Here is a 26,907-nt window from a genome sequence, read left to right as displayed (position 1 = left end):
AGCGTATGTGATATCGAAGATGATGTTTTCAAAATTACTCCATGTGGCTGCAATTCTGGGTGCCCCCTTTGCTAAGCATTAAGACACCTCTTTTACATTGCTATGTTTTAAGTGTGAATGCATTTCATCTGCATCTAATAAAATACACAACTTTTTGTTCAGTGTTGGTGCCCTTTTGTTCTCTATCCTATCTCACAAAACAGAAAGGCGGCCTATATGGTGTATTATTGGTCACGACTGTCAGTTCTGCTATAGACGTATTGTTGGGTCTGGAGGTCAGCTGTGTGTTTTTTAAGTCTTTGATTATTCCAAATGCATACCACAACAATTTTAGCTATCACTGGTACATACTCATCGTGCACAATGGTAGGTCCATCCCTCGATAGAGCTTCTTCTTTAATGACATTAATAAGTTCAAAGGCGCTGCTTATGGGAGCATCTGGATTTGGCCATTTTGGACACTGGAAATGACGCACTTCCAAAACATAATCATCCTGCAGGAGAACAAAGACAAACATGTAAATTAAAAATTTGCAAATTAAAAAAAAAAATACTTTGTCATTACATATATCAGAGTAATGCATTTTTATTTATTTATTTTTTTTTTAAGGCTGAGGGAGGCTATTAGTAATGGTGTTTTGCAAAAATTATATTATTTTCTATGTGATTTAAGTATGAAAAGCTGGTCTAGTTTAACCAGTGTTATTTTTCTCAGAAACTTGAAGAAATTGTAAAGTAACAATGGAGCCCTAGAATGATCATATTGGTATTTCTCTCCAATGTGTTGTAGTGGTGTTCAGACTAGGTTTTTGGATTCTGAGCTGGCAGCTTCTACACAATTTCCTTGGTTTGTAATATAACTTATGGAATTTAAGGTTGAAGTGCTAAGCCACGAGTTAATGGTCCAGATAAAAATGTATTCATATGCAAAATAAAATAGACTTAATACACAAGGTAATGCATTTCTTCAGATGCCAGAAGGCAACCAGGACTTGAGAATTGGAAACAATATATGCAAACTGGACTGGATAAGTATATAATTTATAGAGTATTTAGACCATTGGAATATTAAAACACAGCCCACACCAGTAGCTGATGGACACTGTGCCTAAATATACCACTGGTCTAGATAACATACGTTGTTTTATTTAACCAGTCCAGTTTGCATACATGGTTTCCAATCCTATAGCCCAGATGAAGGGGGTGATCTCTGGCCCTCAAAGTGTTGCCTCCTTTTTAACGTGTTACTAAAATCAAATATTTAAAAAGCCTCCTCTTCTGGGGTCCCCAGGCGGCGATCTTGGCTCTTCCTGTTCTTTTTCAGACTACTATAGCTAGACTTACACATTGGGACTTAGGCCTGCCCCCCACTTCCTTTTCACTGCATCTGATTGACAGCAGCAAGAGCCAATGGCTCCTGCTGCTTCTTGAATGTTGTGTGAAGCGGAAATAAGGAGAGAAAAGATGCAGCCATGCACAGCGCTGATCTATTCTCCCCTCTCTTTCCCTTCACACAGGGGAAGGGAGGCACAGAGAAACTGAAAACACTTTAGGTCTTCAATTTGATCTTGTATTGGAATAAATATTTGTCTGCACCATTAACTTGTGCCCTGCTGCTTAAACCTCAGATTCATATAGTTTTCACAGAAATAATTTTTCATTTAGAGAAAATTTTGCATACAGCTTTCCGTATTTGTATGTTGTATTTCATTAAATTTACATCAGATTAGGCCAAAAAAAATGGATGGCCTGTTTTATGGTCAGCTCTATGTTTCTGCAACTTTTCAAGGCCTTACCTGTGTAGCTTCAAGGATAAAATCATGAATGATGATTTGCTCCTCATTTGAGAGGCACAACCTGTCCATGCTGATAAGAGTCACAGTAAAGGCCTCACAGTTCATAGATTCTTCACGACTTGGCCAGTAGACAAACTCGTCCTCAGCCTAAAAAAAAAAAAAAAAAAGTTTATTAAAGTAGGCCTTAAATTAAAAAAAATAATTCTAATGGCATAATCCACATTATTCCTCCAGCTTTGTGAAAAGGATAAATTGTGTAAAACATTACCTGTGGTTTTGTTCTTATGCAAAGAACCTGACAAAACCCATGGCATGTTGTTGAATGCAACTTGCCAGTCCTTAGTGCCTTTTAGGTTCTAATGTGATGGTCACGTGATACCAAAAATGTCTCTTCTCCCCAGCCCTGACTGCCTAAATACTGATTCAAATTTAAATACAGAGTCACTGACCCAGAACAAGTATGCTAATCAGTAGCGTGAAACTTCCTTTGACTCTGATTTCAGTACTTTGAGTCTCTTACTCAAAACAAGTCTACAGCTAGTACAGGCAACTAGATTAGTCGGAAAGAGTTCAGAATTCGCAGCTTCGATATTTCTTTAAGGGTAGCTTTCCTTTAAGAATCCCGAAGTTCTTTTATTTGATACTGTTATGTATTCTCAGGAGCTGGGAAACAGTGTGCAATGTCAGGCAGATGACAGTGCACCAACTGCCACTGCCAGACTTCAAGAAACCTAACCTGTCCGTTAGGCTGAAAGCTAAAGTACAAAAAGCTTCAAGAGGAGGAAATATACATTTTTCACAAATCTATGCAGTTGTGCTAGTTTAAGGCCGCTCAGCCTTATGTAGGAGGATGGGGATGGAGTCACATTATCTCTATATTCAGAAGTACTGGGTATTTTTATTGGAGGCCAAGCAAAGCATTGTGGGGGCAGTGGTTAAAGCAAAACAAAACCCCTTTGCCGGGAATGTAAGGCTCCATTCACATCTAAGCATATCGATTTACTGGTGTTTTTTTAAGCTTTCTTGCAGCTTTTTAGAAGTGTATTACAAGCGTTTGACAGCTCCAGGCGTTTTTGTTTAGCCAATAGAGAGCACTAGGGGGAGGAGAGGGAGAGGAAATTAGGGGTGGAGAGCTGCTATTTGAGTGTTTTACAAGCGTTTTTCTGCTCAAGTTAGCTTGTTGAAAATCGCTGGGGTGTGAACAGGGCCTAACTGTCACATTGGTTGTGCTCTCAACCAAGCTGTCAAACCATCAATTGGTTTTTCAGTTTTGGTTAGAGGAGAGACGCATTAGAACGCCTGTCAGTTTTTTTTTTTTTAACTTGAGTTTTATTGGTTTATAGAATAATTACAAGTGAGAGTTTACATCGTATAAATAAGTTAGATACATAGCTTACGTAACAACAGATACAAGGATAAGTCTATACATTGCTATAAATGAGAGTAAGATGGGTGGAATGAGCCACCCTGGTAATAACATGCCCTGGAGAGAGCAGATCAGGTAAAAAAAAAAAAAAAAAAAACAGGGTTGGTAATATAACTTAAACTCTAGCAGTATCATAGGATGTATCGCCCAACTGATATCTGAAAAGTAGGTATCTTAAGCATAAGTAACAAAATAGAAACAAGTCGAGAGCTGGAGGGATGATAACCCCTCCAGATGCTAGGTAGTCAGTCTCATCCTCCTCTAACACGAAGATATTTTCTTGTGGGAATACTCACCACCATCCCAAGGTGCTATGATGTTCTGTAGCCTTAGACCAATGGGTTAAGAATAATCTTTGCTGGGAGTAAGGTTTAGAGGTGCATAAAAGTGAGAGTAACATTTGCTTCATGTGGTATCAACCTCACATCTTGGGTCTTGTAGCCAGGGCAAAAAATTTTGGTAGGGAAAAATTAGCTTTAGCATACATAAATCCCATGTAGGAATTCTGATTAGGTATAGACATGAAGTGCTGGTTAGTGGGGGGGGGGGAGATATTTTTTCAGTGACGGGCAATGGCCAGCCTTGCAGCTATGAAAACATGAGTAATTATAGGATGGAATTGAGTATGCCACGTCTGTAGCCCCAATCAAAGCAAAGCGCACTGAGGGGTTAACTAAGCTTCTAGACCAGTGAGAAGGGAAAGTAGACCATTTACATCTTTCCAGAATTGACTGACTGATTACTGGACAGCTCCACCAAATGTTTGGGAGGGTGCCTGGTAATCCACAATTGCTCCAATATAGACTGGATGGATAGAAGGAAGACAATTAACAGGGGTGTAGTATCAGAGGTGAAGAATTTTTAGTGCTGATTCCCAGTGTGATAGACATTTGGAGTATTTTAGTGGGTAGTTCGCCGCCTGCTGTCAATTTTGAGTTTCTGCTTTGAAATTAAGGTATTGTTTCCATCATTCCATTGATGTATTTTTTTTATGTTTTGAGTCAGCTGCTAGGACCTTGTAGATATTAGACATCACTTTTTAAGAGAGCGAGAAGGTTCATAGGTTTGGAGAAGTTTCTGAGGTAAGGTGCATTTTGTCCATAGGGTATATCAGAGGGCAAGCCTGATGCATAGATATTTATAGAGGTCTTTATGGTTAATGTTCGATTTGGCTTGTAGTGTTTGAAATGACGATAGGACCTTGTTGTCAATTAGGTCTCCAATGGTTTGAATACCTGCTGCAACCCAAGAATCAATCCCAAGGTCCGGGCATACAAGGTTCAGTGCGGTTAAAGGGCGTAGTGTAAGGAGTTCCATAGGGATCCCTTTGGAGGTTTGGAAGATGGATTTCCAGACCTCTACTGCTGCGGATACCGTGTCGAGATATGAGCGCTGTGGGGTGAATTGCAGCCAAAGGGCTGCTAGAAGTTGTGTAGTGGAGCAAACAATTGCATTTTCTTAATTTGTAGCCACATGTGTTGTCCGGAGGGTAGCCAACATCTCCTGATTTGGTCCAGTAATAGTATCTTTTGATCTCATTCGCACCTAGTCCAGCTGATTTCATAGATGCGTATAGGATGGAGTGTCGGACTCGGGATGTTTGCCATTCCATATAAATGAGTTGAGTATGAGTTGGAGTGTGGAGAGTTGGTCTTGCAGAAAGATGGTGGGAATAGAGTGGAACAGATATAGGACATGCGGAATGAGGAACATTTTTACAAGGGCGACGTTCCCCGCCAGGGTGCTTTTATGGTTCGCAGTTGGAGAGATAGTTCCTGTAATTTCTTTACTACTCTTTCCAGGTTTATCCTCACTAAGTTAGTGGAGGGTACTACCTATTGGATTCCAAGATATGTAAACGATGAAGCTGGGGCACAAGGGAAAGAGAACAAGTCAGAAATTTGTTGCTTCAGCTGGGGATCCAAGCAGACGCCTAGCATACAGGATTTGGAGCATTTAACTTTGTAGAGAGATACATCGCTAAATTGAGTGAGGAGGTCAGCTAGGGCTGGTAATGACTGGGTTGGATTGGTAAGGGCAATTATTATGTCGTCGGCATAAAGTCCTATTTTATGAGCGTTATTACCTATTTGTATGCCATCTATGAGGGGGTACGTTCTAATTGCCTCTGCCAATGGCTCCATTACTAAAGTGAATATCAGTGGTGAGAGTGGGCATCCTTGCCTAGTATGCAAAAAGAGAGGATGCGGCACTTCCAAATGCAGGAAAATGCAGGAAAATTAGCAATGATTAAGCACTATCGTGTGAAACGCGTTTGCTGAATGGTGTGTTGTCCTATGGTCTATGTCGGATGATTTTATGTGCAATAAACTCCACGATTTTCCTGCATTTGGAAGTGCCGCATCCTCTCTTTTTGCATATTTGTACTCTCCGGGCCACGGACCTCAGCAAGCACCCTGCATGGGTTTTCTCCAGCCTTTCTGGGATCACAGCTCTGCGGACTGTTTTGGTGCGGTGGGTTCATCCCTTTTCCCTTCCTGCTTTAATCCTTGTCTGGTGCCATTGGTATATCGAAGGGTGTACAGGTGACACCAGCCATTAGAACTGGCAGTGGGGGAAGATTATAAGCTCATTATGGCAGTAGCAATGTGTCCATGGAGACCAAATTTCTGCAGAATTGCTGTGATGTATAGCCAATGTACCCTGTCAAACACCTTCTCTGCATCCGAAGATAGAAGCAGAGAAGGCGTTCCTGGTGTTCTGCCCATTGTATGAGATCAACAAATCTCCTAGTGCCATCAGGGGCCTGTCTGTGCAGAACAAATCAGACTTGGTTGGGATGTACCGGTTGGGGCCTAAATTGGGAGAGACGGGTGGCCAAAATTTTTGCAAAAATTGTTATATTGGTGTTGAGCAGTGAAATGGGTTTGCAGTTGGCTGGGACTGTAAGCGATTTACCTGGGTTTGGAATAGTGACAATCAACGCTTCTAAGGATTCCCTAGGAATTTTCCCCCGAATCTCCAAAGTGGGAAAATGTCTTACGAAGATGGAAAGTGAGAAGTGCAGAGAAGGTTCTATAATATTCATTACAGAAACCATCAGGCCCAGGGGCTTTATGTACAGGAAGATCACGGAGCGTGGCTAAGATCTCTTCTACGGTTTGTTGAGTTCTGATTGTTGGCCGGTTGTAAAGGAGGGTAGGCGTATAGTATCTAAAAAGCGTTAAATTTGGGCCATGTCTGGTGAGGGCTTCATTTCTGAGTTATTGAGATTGTACAGCTTAGAATAGAACTCACCGAGCAGAATTTTTGCGGAGGATGGCTCCCCACCCAGACAGGCTGGCACTGTGGTGACCACTGTCCAATACAAGGGGAGTAAGGATTTGCCCAGCCGAGTCGCCAGAGAATGAAGCCACCATATCAGGGACTCTTTCGTTCCCCGACTCAACCAGATCTGATTGTCCAAAGACTGCGGATTCTTTTTCCATTTGCCCAAAATCTTCCTTTGCAGGTACCTCGTATGGAACTGTGCAAACGGAACCACCTTGAAGGTAGACATCATCAGGCCTAGCACCCACATGCAAGTCTCTGACTAAGCACTCTGGCTAAGGCTAACGCCAAGTCCACAGTTAGACCCAGATAGTCTAGTTTTGTGGACGGAACCAGAACAGACTTCTGAAAATTTAGAATCCAGCTGAACTGCCTCAGATTTCGTATGGCGATCTCCAGGTTTTCCACCAGAGCCATAGGAGACTCTGCTCGCAGAAGTCATCCATGCAGCCCGGAACAATGCTAGCACCGGGCTAACACTTTTGTAAAGACCCAAGAAGCATAGGCGAGACCAAAGGGTGACACCACAAACTGATAATGCTCCTCTCCCATGGCAAAGCAGAGGAAGCACTGGTGACCGGCACATATTGGAATGTGAAGGTAAGCATCCTTGATGTCGATAGAGGCAATAAAATCCCCCTGATGCAGGATGTGGCATATCTGCACCAGGGGGATTTTATTGCGAATGGACTAAATTCTGAACTTCTGCACCCGCACAAAGAAGTTTAGTGCCTTGAGGTCCTAATTGGACGCACCTTGCCTTCCTTCCTGGGAACTGTAAACGGGTTTCAGTAAAACCCCTAAAAACTTTCAGATGTTGGAACCGGGACAATCACACCTTGAAGTAACAGGTCTTGCACCACCCCAAAAAGACCCTGTAAGCGGTCCAGGGTCAAGTTGGAAGGAAAGAACAAAACTCTATCTTGTAGACAGACCGTATGACTCTGTGGACCCACTTGTCTTGTACCAGGGAAGTCAACGGGTTCAGAAACCAGCGAAGACGCCACCTCAACCCCGATACAGGTGAGGGCGCACCTTCATGCTGAAGGTGCCATGTCCACGGGTCTGGATAAGCCTGCTTTCCACTTGCCAGACCAATTTCGCTTGGATCCACCAGAGGAGGCCCTGAAAGGCTTTGTTCACTTGTCAGTTGCCCTTGAGGGAGAAAGATGGCCCACATCTACGACGAGGGTCCTTTCCCTGACTAGCCTGCGGAAGAAAGGTACTCTTCCCCCCTGTGAGACCCTAATAATGTCATCCAGGGTAGCTACAAACAGGCTATTCCCTAGAAAAGGAAGATCGGTCAAGTCCTTTTTAGAAGTCTGGTCTGCAGACCAGCATTAGAGTAAAAAAATACGCCGATGGACCACTGCTGAAACAGAGAGCCTAGCGACTAGGGGAGCTGCATCCAAAGAGGCATCGCAGATAAACTGCAGCCCCTGGACCAACTAGTCCACCAGCTCAGCAAAGGCAGGGGGTTCACTTTAAAACTGAATTCTTGCACAAGCCCAGTCTTGGCTAATTCTCCTGAAATCCAGCTTTGCAAAGTCATCTTTGCCCTGGGCTCAAGAAACTATTTAATTGTACATTTTTATAAACCTCAAACAGTGTGAAAATGAATACAATGCACTAATATTTTTCTCCCTGAAAGCCATGTGAAAACATGAAAGCAAAGTGAAGTCCGAACTTGTTGTCTTTCCACAGTCAAATCCAGCTTGGGCCCATTTATGTCCTAAAGCAGCTGCCACTATACATTTTGTATATATACATTTACACCTGAAATAAAATGGTTTGGACTACATTGGAAATGAATGTCTTCTAGTATTTCAATGCTTTACAGCTAAAATATTCAGTTCACTGTCATTGGTAGTTTTGCCCTTTTTCCTGAAAAAGTCAACAACTTATTTCCTTGCTACACCAACTTCTCCCTCTTTCAAATTAGCTTCTGAGTATCGCAAACACAATGAATTATTCATGAGATGTGGAAAACAAGATCACACTCCTTGACCGATGACATTAAAAAGTACATCTGACAGATGTTCTATTTCCAGGCAATTTCGTGTTCATTAAATACATTTAAGAAATACAAGACAATGTTAACTAATACCCTGGGAAAGCAAGCTGTATAATGTTATCATTTCAACAATACAAATTATACAGAGCATACAGAACACATGTACTGGTTAGAGTCTTTCAACATATGACTGTTCCTGTGTCATTACTGAGGCCTGCGTGGAAATTAAGTTTACCCTTCTACATTTTCATGCAAAAAAAGAAATTGATATACTTCGTGGAGAGAAAAAAAGAAACCCTGCACCTCTGGTAGCAAGCTATTTGCATTTTGCTATGCTTCTTCTATACTGTAGTTAAACTTATGCAATGGCTGCCTACTTTAGCAGTTTTTGATCTCTAATGATTACATGAATGCAGTGCAGCATAGAAAATATAATTTATGACTTCTAAAAAAAGAAGACATTGAATCAAATACGTATGTGAAGTGGATACCCAGCTGGTTCTTCATTCTCCTCTGCAAGTACAGTGCAGCCAATGCCAATTAATGCTCTGTTTTAGTGAACAAGTTACCAAGAATGGCCTTAAACAGATACAGTTAACCAGAATAATTTCAAAACATGAAAGCATTTGTTACCTCAGCATTTCATATTCCTGACATGTGCCTGCTGTATCATGTACTTGTATGAAGTAGTATCCTGTTCTCTTTGTATTGCTTCCTTTGTGTGAAATTCCTGGTGTTCCTGCCAGACCCTTGGCTTTCCTATTTAAAACTGACCATACTAAGCATGATAGCACAGCGTGGCCAGGTCTCTAACTGTGCTGGGAACTCAATGTGCTCTCCACCAATGATCAGACTTGTCCTAGGAAGCTCAGTGTACTGTTGCTTCTCTACCCCAGCTCTTATGCAGCTGAGAAAAGATGGAACAGAGGGAATGTGATCACTTATTTATAATAAAAAAAATAAAAAAAGGAGCTTTTTATGATTTTGTTTTCTGTCTATACACAAATGTTTTGCCCTCCATTTCTATTTTAAACTGAACAGGTTGTTTTACAAGGTGATCATTAACAATCACTTTAACTTTTTTTTACTATATCCAGATACACCAAGCAACTTTGCAAATATAATATCTAACATCTCCTATGTCTTTTCCTGATCTAAAACAACTGTCAGCACAGGCAATGGTCTGTGTAATAATGGTTTGTTAACATTTGGCCTATTTGTGGCTGTACTGTACCTTCAGACAGAGACTGGGAACAGAAAGAAGCCCACTCTATGGCCTCTTTCACACGGCCGTTCCGTATGTCCGTATATCACCACATCCGTTTGCGGGTGATATACGGACATAATGCATGTCAATGGGATTGCGGATGACCATCCGCTGACATCCGATTTGCGTCCTTTCAGTTCTGTTCCGTTTTTTGGAATGGAACAGAACCCTATTTTTCTTTCGTTTAAAAAATGGAACGGATGCAAAATCGGATGTCAGTGGTGGCAATCCCCATAGACATACATTATGTCCGTATATCATCCGCAAACGGATGGGATGATATGCGGACATACGGAGCGGATGACAAGTGTCAACCGTGTCCGTGAAAAAAAAAAAAAAAAAGTGCTGGAGCGGAGGAAAAAACGGAGCGGCAATGTGAAAGAAGGCCTATAATTCATTGTCTTCAGAGCCAGGAGCCGGAAATTGTGTAAAAATGTTTTAAATGCTGCACTGTATTCAAATAACCACAAAAATAATAGTGAATTGCGCCATAAAAAAGTGATCGATCAGTGCAGCAGCTAATATTGGAGTGAAGAACTCCTATACTATATGAAAACTTGGTAGCAGCATGGATTAAAAATGAATACAAAAATACATTTGTGCAAAAAAATTAAAAATGATATCAATCACCCTAATAATCGATTAACGGTGAACAATGAATATGTGACAAATAACCTTATGTGCAAAATTAAATAGATAAATTCATACAATATAATGTGCAGATATTAGCAAATTTACAAAGTGACGTGTAAAAATTGACAGGTGCTCCTTATATTTAATCCATAAGTGCAATAACCTTCATTAGGTTCATCACAGGATCATCAGTAAAGTCCCTTGTAGAGTAGGGTGGAATTATCTTTAATCCAATTCACCACCGCCATCTGTACTAAACACTCACCAAACAAACTGATTGTTATCTTTTACTTTTCAGTTTTTTGTATTTATTTTTTCTTTATTCGTTTACAATAAGTGCTAGCACTGCTACCAAGTTTTCGTATAATCACATGAGACTAACTGATCGAAGCAGGCACTGCATAAGCTTGCCTACAGAAAGTCTCCAGACCAGGACAGAAAACAAGGAAGGCATAAGGAATCCCTCTAAATGAGTGGTTCACTTAACCAGTGCATTACAATGTGCATATACCAGATGTGTGAATGGGCCCTTAGATTTAAACAGAAGCCTAAAAAGGTCCAACTCAACTATAAACAAAGCTAAGTTTATCCAACTTGTATAAGAATCGTGGACAAACCTTTCTAGAAATCAGGGTCACAATGGTCTCGAATAATAAACCGCAAAGCACCCACAAGAGCTCTTATCCCAGGTGCTGATGATGACACTACACCATTGCCACATGCTGAGAGTATTTAATCAGCATTGGCACTTTTTTAGCTCTACTGTGGGATTATCTGGCTGGAGTAGAACAGAAACTGCTGTGTTCAGTTAATGTAGAGCAACCGTCCAAGTGATTTCACATTAATGTCGGTAATGTTGTCTCCCCATATTCCTATTAAAAGGTCATCTGCTTGTTCTTTAAGCAAGACTCCATTGAACACCTATTACATGCACTTAATTGCAGTTCATGACTAGGAGATGCTTGTAATGTGCACTGTGGGGCACTAAGAAGATTTTATGCAGAGTTTAATTTCGGTTAAATAGACCTGCACACGGAAAGTGTCTCTGTGATGGGCTGCATTTTATGCCTCTCAAGCTTACACCTGCTATTCACTCAAGCGTTTGTTTAAGAAATTTAGAAGAAACTGAATGGAGAGGTCTGAGAACATCAGATGATGATGGGAAGAGAGACCTAATGCAACAATTCTGCATATTATTTAAAAAGAAAAGAAAGGGTTGTACAGTGTTGAAGCCTGGAGGCACACAGTAAAAGTCAACCCAATGGACGGTAGTCTTTTGACCACCAGCATTAAGCAGCACATCTAAATTCTGCACTGAAAAGCAACAGATGACGGCAAAATACACTACAGACATTTGTGGACACCAGACCATCACACATAACTATATGGCCAAAAGTATATGGAACCTGCTTAACCACTTAAGCCCCGGAAGATTTTACCCCCTTCCTGACCAGGGCCTATTTTGCGATTCGGCACTGCGTGACTTTAACGGACAATTGCGCGGCCGTGCGACGCTGTACCTAAACTAATTTGACGTCCTTTTTTTCCCACAAACAGAGCTTTCTTTTGGTGGTATTTGATCACCTGTGCTATTTTTTGATCATGCGCTATAAACAAAAAAAGAGCGTCAATTTTGCAAAAATAACAATATTTTTCACATTTTTATATATGAAATTCCCCCCCCCCCCCCCCAAAAAAATGTAAAAATCAAAATTTTTCAACATTTTAGGCCAATTTGTTTTCTGCTACATATTTTTGGTAAAAAAAAATAAAAAAAAAATCGCAAAAAGCGTATTTTGATTGGTTTGCGCTAAAGTTATTGTGTTTACTAACTAAGGGAAAGATTTGTCATTTTTGTTGGGTTTTTTTTACGCGTAATGGCGGCGATCTGCGATTTTTTTTGCCGGACTGCGACATTGAGGGCGGACAGATCGGACCCTTGACTGACATTTTTGACACTTTTGGGGTTACCAGTGACATTACTACAGTAATCAGTGCTATACATATGCACTGTTACTGTAAAATGACACTGGTAGTGAAGGGGTTAACTTTTTTTGAGAGGGAGGGGTGGTGTGTGTCCCTAGGGGCGTGATTCTAACTGTGATTGGCTGTGGCTTGTGCTGTAAGAACAGTGATCAACAGTCCTACATAGTAGAACCATATGATCACCATTCTTACACAAGGGAGAATGACAGGCGGCTTGTTTACATTAGCCGCCTGCCTTTCTCCCGGTGTCACGGACGGTCCGCCGGGCACATGCGCGGGAGGGGGTCCGTGACCGAGCGGGAGCGCGCATTCGGCGGGAGCGGGTGCGCGCATTCGGCGGCGCGCGCTCGCTCCCCAGAGCCTCACAGGCTAGCGACGTAGACCTACGTCGCTTTGCCTGTGAGGGGCTGACTGCCGCAGTAAATATACTGTGAGCAGTCGGCAAGTGGTTAAAACAGTTCAGTTTTTCCTGTGCAGAGTACTCTAAAGGGCCATACACACTATAAGATTTTCTGAAGACTTTTTCCTTCAGATTTACCTTTTCTATGTAGTGCAAGGGCCTGCCAGATTGCATACAAATTGAAAGTGTTTAGGTTTGACCTCATATTATCTGGTTTTGGTAAATCTAAAGAAAAAAGTCTTCTGAAAATCTTATAGTGTGTATGGCCCATTAGGCTGGATACACACTATACAACTTTTGTTGGTAGATTTCCTTTAGATTTATCTTCAACCATGTAGTGCAAGGGCCTGCCTGATTGCATACAAATCAAAAGTGTTTAGGTTTGACCTCATATTATATGGTTTTGGTAAATCTAAAGGAAAAAATCTAAAGAGAATTGTAAAGTGTGTATCCAGCTTTAGTGGTAGAGCATGCAAAGACATTTTAGACAATTGTGCACATTCAACCTTGTGGTAACAATTCAGGGGAAGCCATTTTGTCTCAGCAGCAAGACTACCCCTGTGTACAGGATATGTTTTATAGCAGAAAAATATTTTTTTTCCCCCAAAACGGTTGGTCTTTCTCCATGGCCTGGTCATGAAGGGGGTAAAACCTTCCGGAGGTCAAGTGGTTAAAAACCCATGCATTTTTAACCAAAGCTTCAGACGTTTAATGGCCCTAAGTATATACAAATTTAAATTAAAGGAGATATATAACATGTCATTTCTCTTACGTCCTCCGACAGTCGCCGCCTCCTCTAAGTTATCACTATTGGGTATTGACTTCCGCTCCGCAGGAGTAGCTAGGCATAAGACTTAGTCAAAAGAACAAAAGCATTTGCTCATTTTTCAGCCTGTAACTGTGAAGCTGTCAAACTTTGGAGTTCATTTTTTCCTCCAACATACAGCATTGCCTAAATGTAGAATGCCCCATTGTGGCTGCAAGTATGGATGCTTTTCATGAAAAGTAATTTTTGCATTAGGCCAACCATAGATGGATCGAAGTTCGGCCAGTTCCGCAGGAACCGGCTGAGTTTCAATCCATCTATGGGCAGGCTGGTTGTACTAGGTAAGTATAAGCATCTTTCTTCTACAGAGTATTTAGAATAGGAGTTAGGAGGGGGGAGGGAGCGGTTTTATGCTTTGTTAGATCTAGCCTGGAATTCCACTTTAAAGTTAAAGGCATTGCCTGAAGTTACCAATGAAAAGTGGACACTGAGAAAAGTCTGTACATAAAAGTTCCTGTTATCTTACTCAGCACCCACAGGGGCACTCAATATACCAACAATGACTTCCAACTCAAAGTTATTGTGTCACCCCTGCAATGCAATCTTTTCTATTGGTTGGTGGACCTCTCAGCAGTGCATTATTGGACTTTGGGTTCCTGCTACAATGCCAGTGGGGACAGGATAGAAGTCTATCCTGATCATTGACCCTGTCCATGATAAGCCAATACCAGTCTTGTGGTGCCGGTTCTCCATTAAAAAAAAAACTAGCTGACCTTAAAAGTTTGAGGGCTCTGTCAGATGGATTGTGCACAAACCACCGCCCTCTGAAGTCTCTGGACAGTTTTGATGCGCTTTGTAATCATAAAGCAACTGAAATGCTTACAAATCACAATAAATTTGAAGCTTGTTAAATGAAATGAAAAGAGAAAAAAAAAAAGCCGACACCAAATGTGCCTACTACAGATCTCCTAATTACTTTGTTTTTGATAAATGCCTGAATATACAAGCTGCGCATTGTGGATAAGGCCAATGTAATTTTGCTGCAGTGAGGTTGCCCAGCCCTAGGCCTGGGGAGAGTTCAGTTTCCCATACCCATCTCACTAATAATAATAATGATGCTGGTAAAAATCACATTACAAACACTGAGGACACTTGATATGTGAAAGGCATCAAATAATGGGTTATTTGTATATTCTCCTTGTTTCTGACAGCCAAATTTCCAGCTTGTCGCAGTGATGACAGCCTCTGCCACATAAATTACTGGCAGCCTATTTACCGCACAGCTCACTTAATGACGCTGTAATTTACTGTAGTAAATTGTGTCTACCTGTCGTAGCGGAGGATTTGCATCTCAAGCGGAAAAGGGAACCTCATCTGGTACAATTAAAGATAAATAAGGGCCTGCAGGCCTCTCTTATGAGCTACCTGTCAGCAAGCCTCTGCCAATCAGGAACAGCAAGTATGGACACAGAAGTTAATAATTATAAGAGTATTCAGCACTTTTCTGCCTAACAACCTCAAATAAATGAGATTACTGAGCATTAACCAATGAGAGAGGGACAGAGCCCCAAATGAATGCTGAATTTAATTGTATGTGACATTATACACACATTGTAATTATCGGAGTTAGGTCAAAGTCCTTTTTGAGCTCTAGTAATTGTCACGACACCTAACACTTTAAAAGGCCATGGAGCTAGTTAAAAAAAAAAAAAAACTTTTTTTTTTTTTATAATTATTACAAGCCAACACACTATATATACACTGAGCAAAATTATTAACGCAACACTTTATTGTTTTTGTCCCATTTTTCATGAGCTAAACTCAAATATCTAAGACTTTTTCTATGTACACAAAAGGCCTATTTCTCTCAAATATTGTTCACAAATCTGTCTAAATCTGTGTTAGTGAGCACTTCTCCTTTGCCGAGATAATCCATCAACCTCACAGGTGTGGCATATCAAGATGCTGATTAGACAGCATGATTATTGCACAGGTGTGCCTTAGGCTGGCCATACACTATACAATTTTCTTGTTCAACTTTCCTTTAGATTTACCAAAACCATGTAATATAGGGTCAAACCTAAACACTTTCAATTTGTATGCAGTCAGGCAGGCCCTTGCACTACATAGTTTAAGGTAAATCTAAAGGAAATTGAATAAGAAAATTGTATAGTGTATGGCCAGCCTTAGGCTGGCCACAATAAAAGGCCACTCTAAAATGTGCAGTTTCACTGTATTGGGGGGTGTATTTTGGGGGGGGGGGGGGGTCCGAAAACCAGTCAGGATCTGGTGTGACAACCATTTGCCTCACACAGTGCAACACATCTCCTTCGCATAGAGTTGATCAGGTTGTTGAGTGCCCCCACAGCAAGCAGCTTGCTATGGGGGCACCCGAGCTGAGTTACAGCTCCCTGTGTCGATTCAGCCACAGAGCTGCAAGCCGGCCCCACCCCCTCTCTCTCTCCTGATTGGCTGACTAAATTTGATTGACGGCCCCATCACGCCACGCTGCTGTCTCAGCCAATGTGGAGGAGAGTCCCAGGCAGCTGAGAAACTCCTGCAACATTGCTGGATTGAGATTGGGCTCCAGTAAGTATTAGTGGAGCTGAGGGGGGCTGCTGCACAAAGGCTTTTTTTATCTTAATGCATAGAATGCATTAAAGATAAAAAAAAAACTCCTGCCTTTACATTCCCTTTAAGGCAGACAAAAGGGGGTTCAAACCAGTACTAGTAAGGTGATATATATATATATATATATATATATATATATATATATATATAAAATACACATGGTTTCATCATCTGCCAAGGGATTTTTAATTCTGTTCAGCCAGTGTGGTGATTAACACACAACTGTCATACTGCAAAGCCAGGAATACAATTTCACAACATATATTTCATCTTTATACTTTTCTGTGTCACCACCTGCCGCAGTGAGACAATACCTTACACAAGTATGTGAATCACAAGACTGGCAAATCAGAATTACAAATCCTCTGGCAGGCAAAACTATTCAGATGTGTATTATAATTGTATATATGGTTTATTATAACTGTACATGTGTATTTAACTCAGATTATGGACATTGAGTGATTTACACATTAATATTAAGTAGTAAATAAGCTTTTTTTTTTTTAACACATGGTACCTGCACTGACCCTTGTAGCTGCAGGCACTCTGAAGCAATAAATCCCCAAGGTTCACAGCAGAAGCATTAAAGTCCTCTAAGTAGCTCAGCTACCCCCTGATCCCCTTCCCAAAGAGTCTATTATGATTAGATGGCTTGAAGGTTGCTGAGTCACTGCGAGAAGGGGGAAATCAGGAGAGTGTCTATACCCTGGATGAAGGAGCACCTCTGGACAGTAGCATTGTTAATCTGGAGGGAGGGGAGTGTTCGGTGTACTAGCAGACTTCGATACACTAACAAATTGAAGCCAAACTCCAGCTCACATTTTCTATGCAGTTACAGGCAGCAGTTGTTTTTCTTTTAGGATAAGAGTTGGTTCACTCCTGAGTTCTCTTCTCTCTCCCCCGTCCTTCCGGCCCTTCTCATCCCTACCTTTGTCCCTCACTCACCTATTTTCCCTCTTACCACACCTGTCCTCCCCACTTGCCCTCCGAGACCCAGGTTTTACCTGAACATCCTCCTTCTGGTTCCCATGAAGTGGTTGTCCCAGTTACATACGTGAACATTGCTTCTTTTTCTTTCTTTTTTATGACATGCCGCACACCCCATGGTATTGTTCTTCCTGGGGTTTGCTGTACCACTCATTAATACCATGCCACTGTTATGTTGTTCGAATTATCCTATTATGGTCTGATGACTTAGGTGTTGGCATTAGCCTCGGATGTTTCATGTATTTAATTGTGAACTCGTGTTCTAGTATATATTTTGTATGCTGGTTATGTTTCTCTTGTTCAATAAAGAAATTTGAAAAAAAAAAAAAAAAGAGTTGGTTCACACTAGTGCGACTTGTCAGGCGACTTGTCAGCCTGACAAGTCGCTCTCCCTCGAGGTCCATTGACCGCTACAGGACCCGTTCTAATAGGAGCGACACAAGTCGCTACGACTTAGAAAAAGGGTCCTGTACTACTTCGGGGCGACCTCGGAGCGACTTGCATAGACTTCCATTATGTGAAGTCCCTGCAGGTTGCTCCGAAGTCGTGGTGCATGGTAATGCACAAGTTGCCCCCGAAGTAGTAAGGAGTCGTGTTGCCTCAGTGTGAACCGGCTCTAAAAGTTTTACATAAATAAACTCTGATTATTTTAAGCATCCCTGTCAATGGTAAACAGTTTGTCTCATCCCTCTAACTGCAAGAGATTTACTGGACAGATCACAGTTCAAAATAAGGGAAAAAAGCCTAAAAAGAAAATGAATGCAGCCATCATATCTGAGAACTGGTAAGCTGCATTATAATAAATGTTTTCTTTTGGGTTTAATCTTGCTTTAACTCTTCTGATCTGTATACTTGTTCCAGGTCAGGGACACACAAATTCTGAAACCAGAAGATTAGCATAACAGCCAGGAAAATAGCATTTTGAGCATGAATAATTTTACTTAAAGCGGAGTTCCACCCTGGATTTTTTTTTTTTTTAAATACCCCCGGGACAGTCAGGGCTAGTACATTCCACAATGGTTAGCCTCTGATCTGTCCCGGGTTGCACTTACCTGTTAGGACAAATACTTACCTTGAAAACGTCTTGTCCAGCGCTGCCATCTCAGATGTGGGCAGCTTGAAGCCAGCGCGTCCTCTTCGGCGTCTTCTTCCGCCTTCTTCGGTCCCACGATGCTCTGCGCCGGCCCCGACGTCACTTCCGGGTCGCGCGCGTCATCCCTCTACAGCTTCTGGGCATGCCCAGAAGCTGTTTAGAAGGGGATGACGCGCGCGACCCGGAACTGACGTCGGGGCCGGTGCAGGCGCAATGATTCCTGGGCCAGGAAGTGACGACGGGCCGCGGCCGAGGAAGGAGGAAGAAGGAAGTAAGGTAAGTATTTTTTCTTCGCTACGAGGTAAGTAAAAAAAAAAAAAAAAAAATATGCGAGTATCCATTTCTTTTTCAGGTGACCCGGAGCGAGAAGATGGAGGTAAGTATTAAATTAGGGTGGAACTCCACTTTAAATATACAACTTTGGTATATTTAGATACTGCAGTACTTCACTTTCTAAAACCAATATCCTGCTTCTCGCTTTTACCTGCATGGACAATCTTTTCAGCTGCAAGATAGGACTGCTTTCACATTTCCACTAACACATTACAAAGCTCCGCACCCCCACCCTCAACTCCGGGGTTCAGAGAAATATAGACAATGTATAGTTCTTACCAAGCTTTGACTGTCTGGTAACATGACAATAATTTGTGCATTGTGATCCCAGATCATCCGCCAGAAGTCTTTAGTTGTGTGTGGCATGGGGTGCTGGGTGATGATAAACTCATTACTTCTTAAGTAACCCTGAAATACAAAACAAGAGGTGAGTCACATTAGTGTGTATATATTTTTTTTCACAAATAGAGCTTTCTTTTTCTATTTGATCACCACTGGGGTTTTTATTTTTTGCGCTATAAACAAAAAAAAAAGATTTAAATTAAAAATAATAAAACAATTAAAAAATGTCTTCATCAATTTAGGCCAATATGTATTCTGCTACATATCTTTGGTAAAAAAATTCCAATAAGAGTATATTGATTGGTTTGCGCAAAAGTTATAGCATCTACAAACGATGGGATATTTTTATTTATTTTTTATTTTATTTATTTTCACTAGTGATGGCAGCGATTAGCGACTTATAGCGTGACTGCGATATTACAGGAGACAGTTCGGGGCACTAAATGACACTTTTGGGGACCAGTGACACTAATACAGTGATCAGTGCTAAACACATGCATTGTCTCTGTACTAATGACACTGGCTGGGAAGGGTTTAAACATCAGGGGCAATTAAAGGGTTAACTGTGTGCCTAGCCAGTGTTTGTGCACTGTGTGGGAGGTGCTTTTACTAGTGGAAGGCATGGATCCATGTTGCTTGCTTTACAGGAACACAGGATCCATGTCTTCTGTACTGACAGAACGTCGACCTGCCTTGTGTACATAGTTAGATTGACGTTCTGGCTCTCTGCCTAATGATCGGCGGGTGCTGGCAGACATGTACACCCCAGACCCGGAAATGCGGATCACGTACCTAGTATCTACATTATACTGGCAGCAAGTTGTTAAACTGTCTGCTCAAGAGATACATCTTCTTAAAGGATAAGTTCACCTTTGGGAACATGTCACATGTTCCACCTGTTTTTACAGTGGAACATGTAATGTGTTCCCACTGCTGCAGCCACTCCCTGCTGCCCTCTCTTCATCTGACAGCAGTACGGGAAGAAGTTTCCAGTACTAGCTGTCACTTTTTGAAAACAGTACAGCCGTGTGACAGTTGCGGCTGTCGGCCTGTAGTTCTCAATTAAACTACAACAGCGCTGTTACTGTTAAGTGCTGTGGTAGTTCATGGAGTCTGTCAGTGTGGAACTGCCTTCCTGTACAATGTACCGGCAGACAGTGCACATAGGCTGATGCAGTGGGTCCTGGATTCCTCCTGGGGCACAACAATGCCACTGACAGGTCAGCAACCCTGGAGGTAAGTACAGCGGGACCGGGCAGGGGTGGGCTGCTAGCAATTCACATTTACGTTTTTTTCCTTAAAGGTCATTTAACCCTTTAAAGTCTTTTGGTAACTGTGGCTCGCAAAGTTCAATATTTTGGTAACTGTGGCCCGCAAAGATTGGGGATTGGCTGATGTAAACATCATACTGCACATAAATGCTCTTCATATGTTTTTGAGCAAATCCCAAAAGCTCGAAATGTTACAGTCATAATCTAATTCAGAGAAATCCAAATAACTGCAAATCTCTCACCATGATATAAGAAGCATTAATGTAATCCGTTCCCTTCATTCCAGGCAGTGGCGCTAGACCCACTCTTGCACGCTCAGCTGAGGAAAAAATAACAAATATTTTAGAGATGGCCAGTTATGGACATTACTGTCAGATCACAATGGTTACTTACAGGATGAATGCACATAAGTAGGTTAATTATTCCCGTTCTGTCCACTGCTCTGCTGACAGAGAAGGCAGAAGGGCGGCCATAAAGGGTCACTAAATAAATTGCATCATTTTCATGAAATCGTTTATGCAAAACAGTTTCTGATGACATTCATAGATGAATATGTAAAAGTGTCGGGAGATCTAACAAAAGAATTTCAAATGTCGCACAGCTAAATCTTGGAGGCAGAAGACTCATTCATTCCAATTAAGCTTTGTCTATGCAGAAAAAAGCAACAGGTTCTCTGTATCTGTACAACCACCTGGAGTGAGGAAAAGAAGTCCAGTGTAAAATCGGATTTGATCCAGTCAGAGATTACACAAGGCTGAGGACTGTTTTCACCTCAATGTAACAGAGGAAGGGGTGTGAGTCACATGCTCCTTCATAGCTCAAAGTACCGGGTGGTTTCTTCATTGTCGGTGGCCAAACAGAGCAGTGGGGGAGAAAAGAAAACAGAAGTAGCAGCTGGGAAGGGGGAATTAAAACAAACCCATTACTTTGCTCTGCATTTAGGATTGTCCAGTCCTTTATCAAATTTAGGTGGTATAGTATGGAATGGTATTTTCCAATACTCAACACTGTCTGTCCACAATAGCAGAGTAGAAATCAGCTGACATTGTTCTTCCCAAATTTTCCTGACATGGAGAAAGAGCTTTCACATATAAATGAATGGATGATGTGAAGGCGCCTTGTTCGTAGGGGATTTTTGGATTGTAGAACCTGCTGCCCTTTTAATTGCAAGATTTTTATCTAGCTTTCACATATAAATGTCGTAGATCTCATTTAAAACACAGGAGTGGCCAGAGGTGGATTATCCAAAAGGCAACCTAGGCAGAAGGGTCTGCTGGAGGTTCACAGAGCCCAGCTAAGACCTATTTTTCAATAAACTATAGGAACAGGACAATTGGTTAAAGCTCTACACCTGCCTTTTTGTTCACAAGGGAGCCTGCATTTGTTGGAAGTTGATGCCATGCCTCTTGCAATCCCTATTGCCAGTCAAAGGGATTGGGGCCAAAGGCTGCTACCTTACCTAGGGTCCCATTCTTCTTCAACCCACCTCTCAGAGTGGGTAATTAAATAGCTATGTATTTTTCATTGTTGTTTCACATACCCTGTTTCCCTGAAAATAAGCCCTACCCTGAAAATAAGACCTAGCATGATTTTCAGAGATGGCTGCAATATAAGCCCTACCCTGAAAATAAGCCCTATTAAAATCCTTGATCTCAGCCCCTCCATCTGCAGTATTCGGAGAGGGAAAGTAGAGCTCCGGAGGGTCACATGAGTGCCCAGCAGTGCTGTAAATAAGGTATTTTCCACAATAAAATTACAAAAGGAGACACACTGCTCATTACATAATCTTTTTACAAAATAGATTACATAATTTTACAATGACTTTATCCAAGGTTTATTTTTGGGATTACAGAATGTCATAATTGCTGACTTCTGAGACTTCAGAGGGGGGAGAGAACTTTTTTGACATTTTATTTTTTTATTACAGGTTTTTTAGAACATAGAGAGGGCTAAATGACACAGCACAAGCACTGTGCTCTCTATCATACTTTAAAGGATCAGAATATTTATTTATTTTAGGGTTACAATCACTTTAAGATAGTCATTGTACATACCGTAAATAAATAAGACATCCCCTGAAAATAAGTCCTAGTATGATTTTTGTAGCCAAAATTAATATAAGACCCGGTCTTATTTTCGGGGAAACACGGTAGACTAGCCTTTATAACCTGGGAGCCTATGACCTCAGCAGTAAAAACTGTTTTTATGACTTTTATTCTCCAGATTGTGCTACCATGTCAATGGTGCCCCTTTCAGCAAGCATCAGGTAAATGTGCTTTAAAATCAGCAAGACTTTATCATTCCTTTCTGACCTATAAGAAAAGCTTTGCACTTGGCTTCGTGAGGCAAGACACAAAACATATATTCTTAGTTATTAAAAATTTCAGAAAGAACAGAAGTGCTAAAGAGGTCACATCATGCTTTAAGGGTAAAGGTGGGGGGGGGAGAGTAAAAAAAAAAATGGGGTCACACATGGGCTCTGAATGTGTTATTAATTAATGTATCCTGTTACACCAATCACACAAGTAATGAAGCGCAGTCTTACATGGCACGACTGATGAATTTCTGTTCTTCTCTTTGTTACAATCTTTCTGGGCGCTGAAGCATTCAACGTATTTCGCATTACATTGTGTAACCAGCTGAAAAATATAAAACACAATATAATATGTGTTATTTAATGGGGTGTGAGCAGCACGTAGATCAGACAGCGATTCAAGAGAGCGGTTCTTTTTTTCTGACACACTTTGGTCATCTAGGATGGTTGCAGGGGAAAAAAAAAAAGAAAAATGAAAAGACAATTCTGTGTTAAAGTACCAAAGGTCAGTAATGTAGGATAAGTTGGAACCGTAAAGAGGGTACACTGTATGCCAAAGGTTTGTCAACACCTGACCATTCTTATAGACTCATCTTTGGGTCTATAACTGTCTCCAATCTTCCCACAGTGTTTCTGTGGGAATTTTTGTCCATTCAGCCAAAAAGAGCACTTGTGGGGTCAGACATTGGCCCTGGACAAAATCTGGCTGATAGTTAGTATCCTAGTTCATCCTAAGGGTGGCCAGCAGGGTTGATGTCACCGTGTCTTTATAGCGCTGGCAAGTCATGTTGGAACAGCAAATGGTCTTCCCCAAACAGTTTCTACAAGACTGTGCAGAATTGTCCTATTCTGTAGCATTAACAGTACCCTTCATTGGGAAACACCTGAACTCAATAATTCAATAATTTGAAGGGGCATATAGTGTACATTATATCAATTCTTGGCAAAAAAAAAATTTTTTCTATACAGTGGCCCCACCATCAAAATGCACTCGTCACATAGATCAGTGATTGCCAACCTTCTGAACCTCATGGACCATTAAATTCACAATTTTGAATCCTGCAGACCACTAACATGAATTTTACATGCCTTATACACACAATGCTCCAGCTCTGGAGAATGCTTGTCAGTTTTTATTGCTGTCTGTGCACGCGTTAGGGAGATTCACCCTCTTGATTTGAAGGATCTTGAAGGAAGGTAAAAGAAAATCCCAAATTTTGGGTTGCCCCCAGAAAAGTCAAATAGGGAAATCTTCCAATGGGGACACTAGTTCTGGTGACCCGGAGGGCTCTAAGGGATTTTCTTAATTTGCAGGGATTTCCTCTAACTTCTTATTTTAGAAAGGGGACAGGAAGGGAACCTAAATCTTTCCTATGGGATCAGATGGCAAAAAAAAAAAAAACTTGATAAGGGTTACAAACCTTCCTCACGCTATCCAAAATGAAAAAAGTTTGCCTTTAGGTCTACTTAAAGGATAAAGCTTTTATGGCTGTGACATTAACCCTGTAAATGAGTGCAGGGGTAGCTGCTGATTCCTATAGAGATGTAGACCCCCCCCCCCCACAAAACTACATCTCCAAAGCATCCTTTCCCTAGACATAGTGTGTGGGTAGGCTTAAAGCAGCAGCATTGTTTTGTTAGGAAACAAATCAACGTATGCAGGTGGAGAGGGACAGAGAGGGGTGCCAGATAGGCAGAGTTCTATAGCTCGGCAGACAGAGCTGACAACAATGTTTGTATTTCAGTGCAGCAGAGGCAGCGTTGTCAACTCACTATAGGAAGTTGGGAGCTCAATGAATTCCTAGGAGATGGACAGGTATTTGTAGTGCACCCCTCTAGTTAGGCTGCTAGAATTAAATTTAGTTTTTGGCTCCACCAATAGTGAGTGGAGCAGTGATTGATTGTTTTGGTCTGCTCAGGGTTTTCTGAGCTGAGAGTTTGATTACTCCCACCTGACTCTAGAAGAAGTTTCAAGAGCATAAGGCAGGGAGAGTGAAATGATCAGTTGAATATTTATCATGCCTTGGCCAATCCCTGGAAGGAGGTGTCCGGAACGTGGCTGGGGAGGTTCTACATGTGCAGGCAGCTTTAGCAGATGTTTTTTCTCTCAAGGGATGGTTCCAATTCTATTGGGGCTACTGGCCCTAAAGGCAGCTCCACTAAGGCAAGAAATTACAGTCTGGGCCTTAGCAGCTGCTGGGCTGTGGGCCTGGGGAAGATTGCCTAAGGATTACATTGGCTGAAGGGAACTGTGCTGAAGTCCTGGGTCTGCTTGCTATCTCCCTCACTAAGGAACTATCAGCAGATGCTGTGTGGCAGACAGCTACTAGGACACTGTTAAGACCTTGTAGGGGACTGATAACTGTGCTATAAGGGAACTAAGTGGCAGAAGTGGTTTTGTGGACTGCTGGTGTAGAGTTCTAGATATATGGCCATTATCTGCTACTTCATAAAGGTGCTTTTGGAAGATTAGTGGGAAGTCTGTCCTATTGTTTTTACTAATCATTTTGGAGTATTCTGTGACCCTAAACCCCTCTCCTGTTAAAGTTCTTCAGCATTAAATACTAATAAGACATCCCCTAGACTGAGTCTTAATTGTCGGTGTGCATAGGACTATGACAGCGTGATTGGAAGCCTCTGTACTATTTAGGAGAACCTGAGCATATTCTAAGCATCCCCTTCGGAGGTGACTCTACATAATTTTCTGTACTTACAGCATTGTAAAAGGGTTAAAAGAAAGGAAAATGTCCCTGTATTGCATTCAGGTACTGTATATTTTTTTTTTTTTTTTTTAGCCCACACATACACTTTAAGAAGACTACATTTCCTCTTTAAGCAGTTATTTTCCTGTGTGGGTAATAAATGTGAACAGCAGATTTCCCAGTCTAGCATTTCATAAAGAAACATTTATATGGCTCAGATAAGACAAATAATACAGATTGTGATATCTGCCTGGAACGTATTCAGTATGAGACATCGTGCAGCAAAATTTAATCATCAGGAACACCAGAGCATTTTCTCATCCCACGGCACCGTTTAATATTTGATGAAGACAACAAATCTGAGGGCTGCACAGTGACAGTCTTCCTAAACATATCTACTTGGAGGGATCAGAGAGGAGAAGAAGTCCTGGGGTTAATGTTCTAAAGGGCCCTCGTTGTGTCTTTAACCTGTAGAATATCCATCATTCCACTCGGGAATGGCTGACTATGAGTGTCTTCATGAGGCTGTATGCAGCCGTATGTGTGTCATTACCCTGAATTGCTTCTCCAGTCTCGTCTTCCCTCCTGCTGTAGGTGTCAGAATGGTGTTCACATAGCTGTGCAGCTGGTTCGAGCACACTTCCGTCTCCTTTCCCAAAATGGCCTCTAATAAGGCGTCATGAATGAAGATGTATTGTTCCTGGAAAAGACAACATTCCAATAAGCTTTCCCATTGGGCACAAGTAAACCTGCAATGAATCTTGAAAAAGGCAAAACATACATGTTGCTTTAACCCTTTCACTGTCACAGCCATTTTTGAATATTTTGCACACAGGTTTAAATAATAATTTCACTGAAGCAGACACCGCGGAAGATCTGATTTTTTGCGTCATATGATATTAGGGCAGTGGATTATCAAGCCAAAGTTGGAGTAACAAAATACACTTAAAGCGGATTTCCAGGAAGTCAGCCACTTTGTAAATAGTGCAGACATTAAGAGTTAAATCCAAGGAGATGCATGATATCTCCTAAACTCATCTTTATTACACTGAAAAAAATTATAAAAACGCAACACTTTTGTTTTTGCCCCCATTTTTCATGAGCTGAACTCAAAGATCTAAGACTTTTTCTATGTACACAAAAGGCCTATTTCTCTCAAATATTGTTCACAAATCTGTCTAAATCTGTGTTAGGCCTCTTTCACACGGGCGTTCCGTATGTCCATATATCACCCCATCCGTTTGCGGGTGATATACGGACATAATGCATGTCAATGGGATTGCGGATGTCAGCTGATGACCATCCGCTGACATCCGATTTGCGTCCTTTCAGTTCTGTTCCGTTTTTTGGAACGGAACAGAACCCTATTTTATTTCCGTTTAAAAAACGGAAAGGACGCAAAATCGGATGTCAGCGGTGTCATCCGCTGACATCCGCAATCCCGTAGACATACATTATGTCCGTATATAATCCACAAACGGATGGGATGATATGCGGACATACGGACCGGGTGACACAAATGTCATCCGTGTCCGTAAAAAAAAAAAAAAAAAGTGACGGAGCGGATCACAATACGGTTCGCTCCGTCTGAAAGAGGCCTTAGTGAGCACTTCTCCTTTCCCGAGATAATCCATCCACCTCACAGGTGTGGCATA

At 41.5% G+C, this 26,907-nt stretch overlaps 1 protein-coding gene across 2 annotated transcripts in view; it reads right to left on the bottom strand.

Annotated features, from left to right (window-relative positions):
* The window catches only part of PTPRG (protein tyrosine phosphatase receptor type G), a 776,809-nt gene that overhangs the window by 31,568 nt on the left and 718,334 nt on the right, over positions 1-26,907 (bottom strand). For both annotated transcript variants that reach the window (XM_082265202.1, XM_082265201.1), the window contains 6 exons: positions 25,806-25,952; positions 22,782-22,875; positions 20,479-20,555; positions 18,903-19,031; positions 1,797-1,943; positions 352-494 (listed from right to left, as the gene is read on the bottom strand). In XM_082265202.1, coding sequence (XP_082121328.1) covers positions 352-494; positions 1,797-1,943; positions 18,903-19,031; positions 20,479-20,555; positions 22,782-22,875; positions 25,806-25,952 — 737 coding nt within the window. The remainder of the gene's footprint in view (positions 1-351; positions 495-1,796; positions 1,944-18,902; positions 19,032-20,478; positions 20,556-22,781; positions 22,876-25,805; positions 25,953-26,907) is intronic.

This window comes from Pelophylax lessonae, assembly GCF_965119305.1.
Source record: "Pelophylax lessonae genome assembly, chromosome: 8".
Lineage (NCBI taxonomy): Eukaryota > Metazoa > Chordata > Amphibia > Anura > Ranidae > Pelophylax > Pelophylax lessonae.
This window is presented reverse-complemented; position numbering and strand designations above follow the sequence as displayed.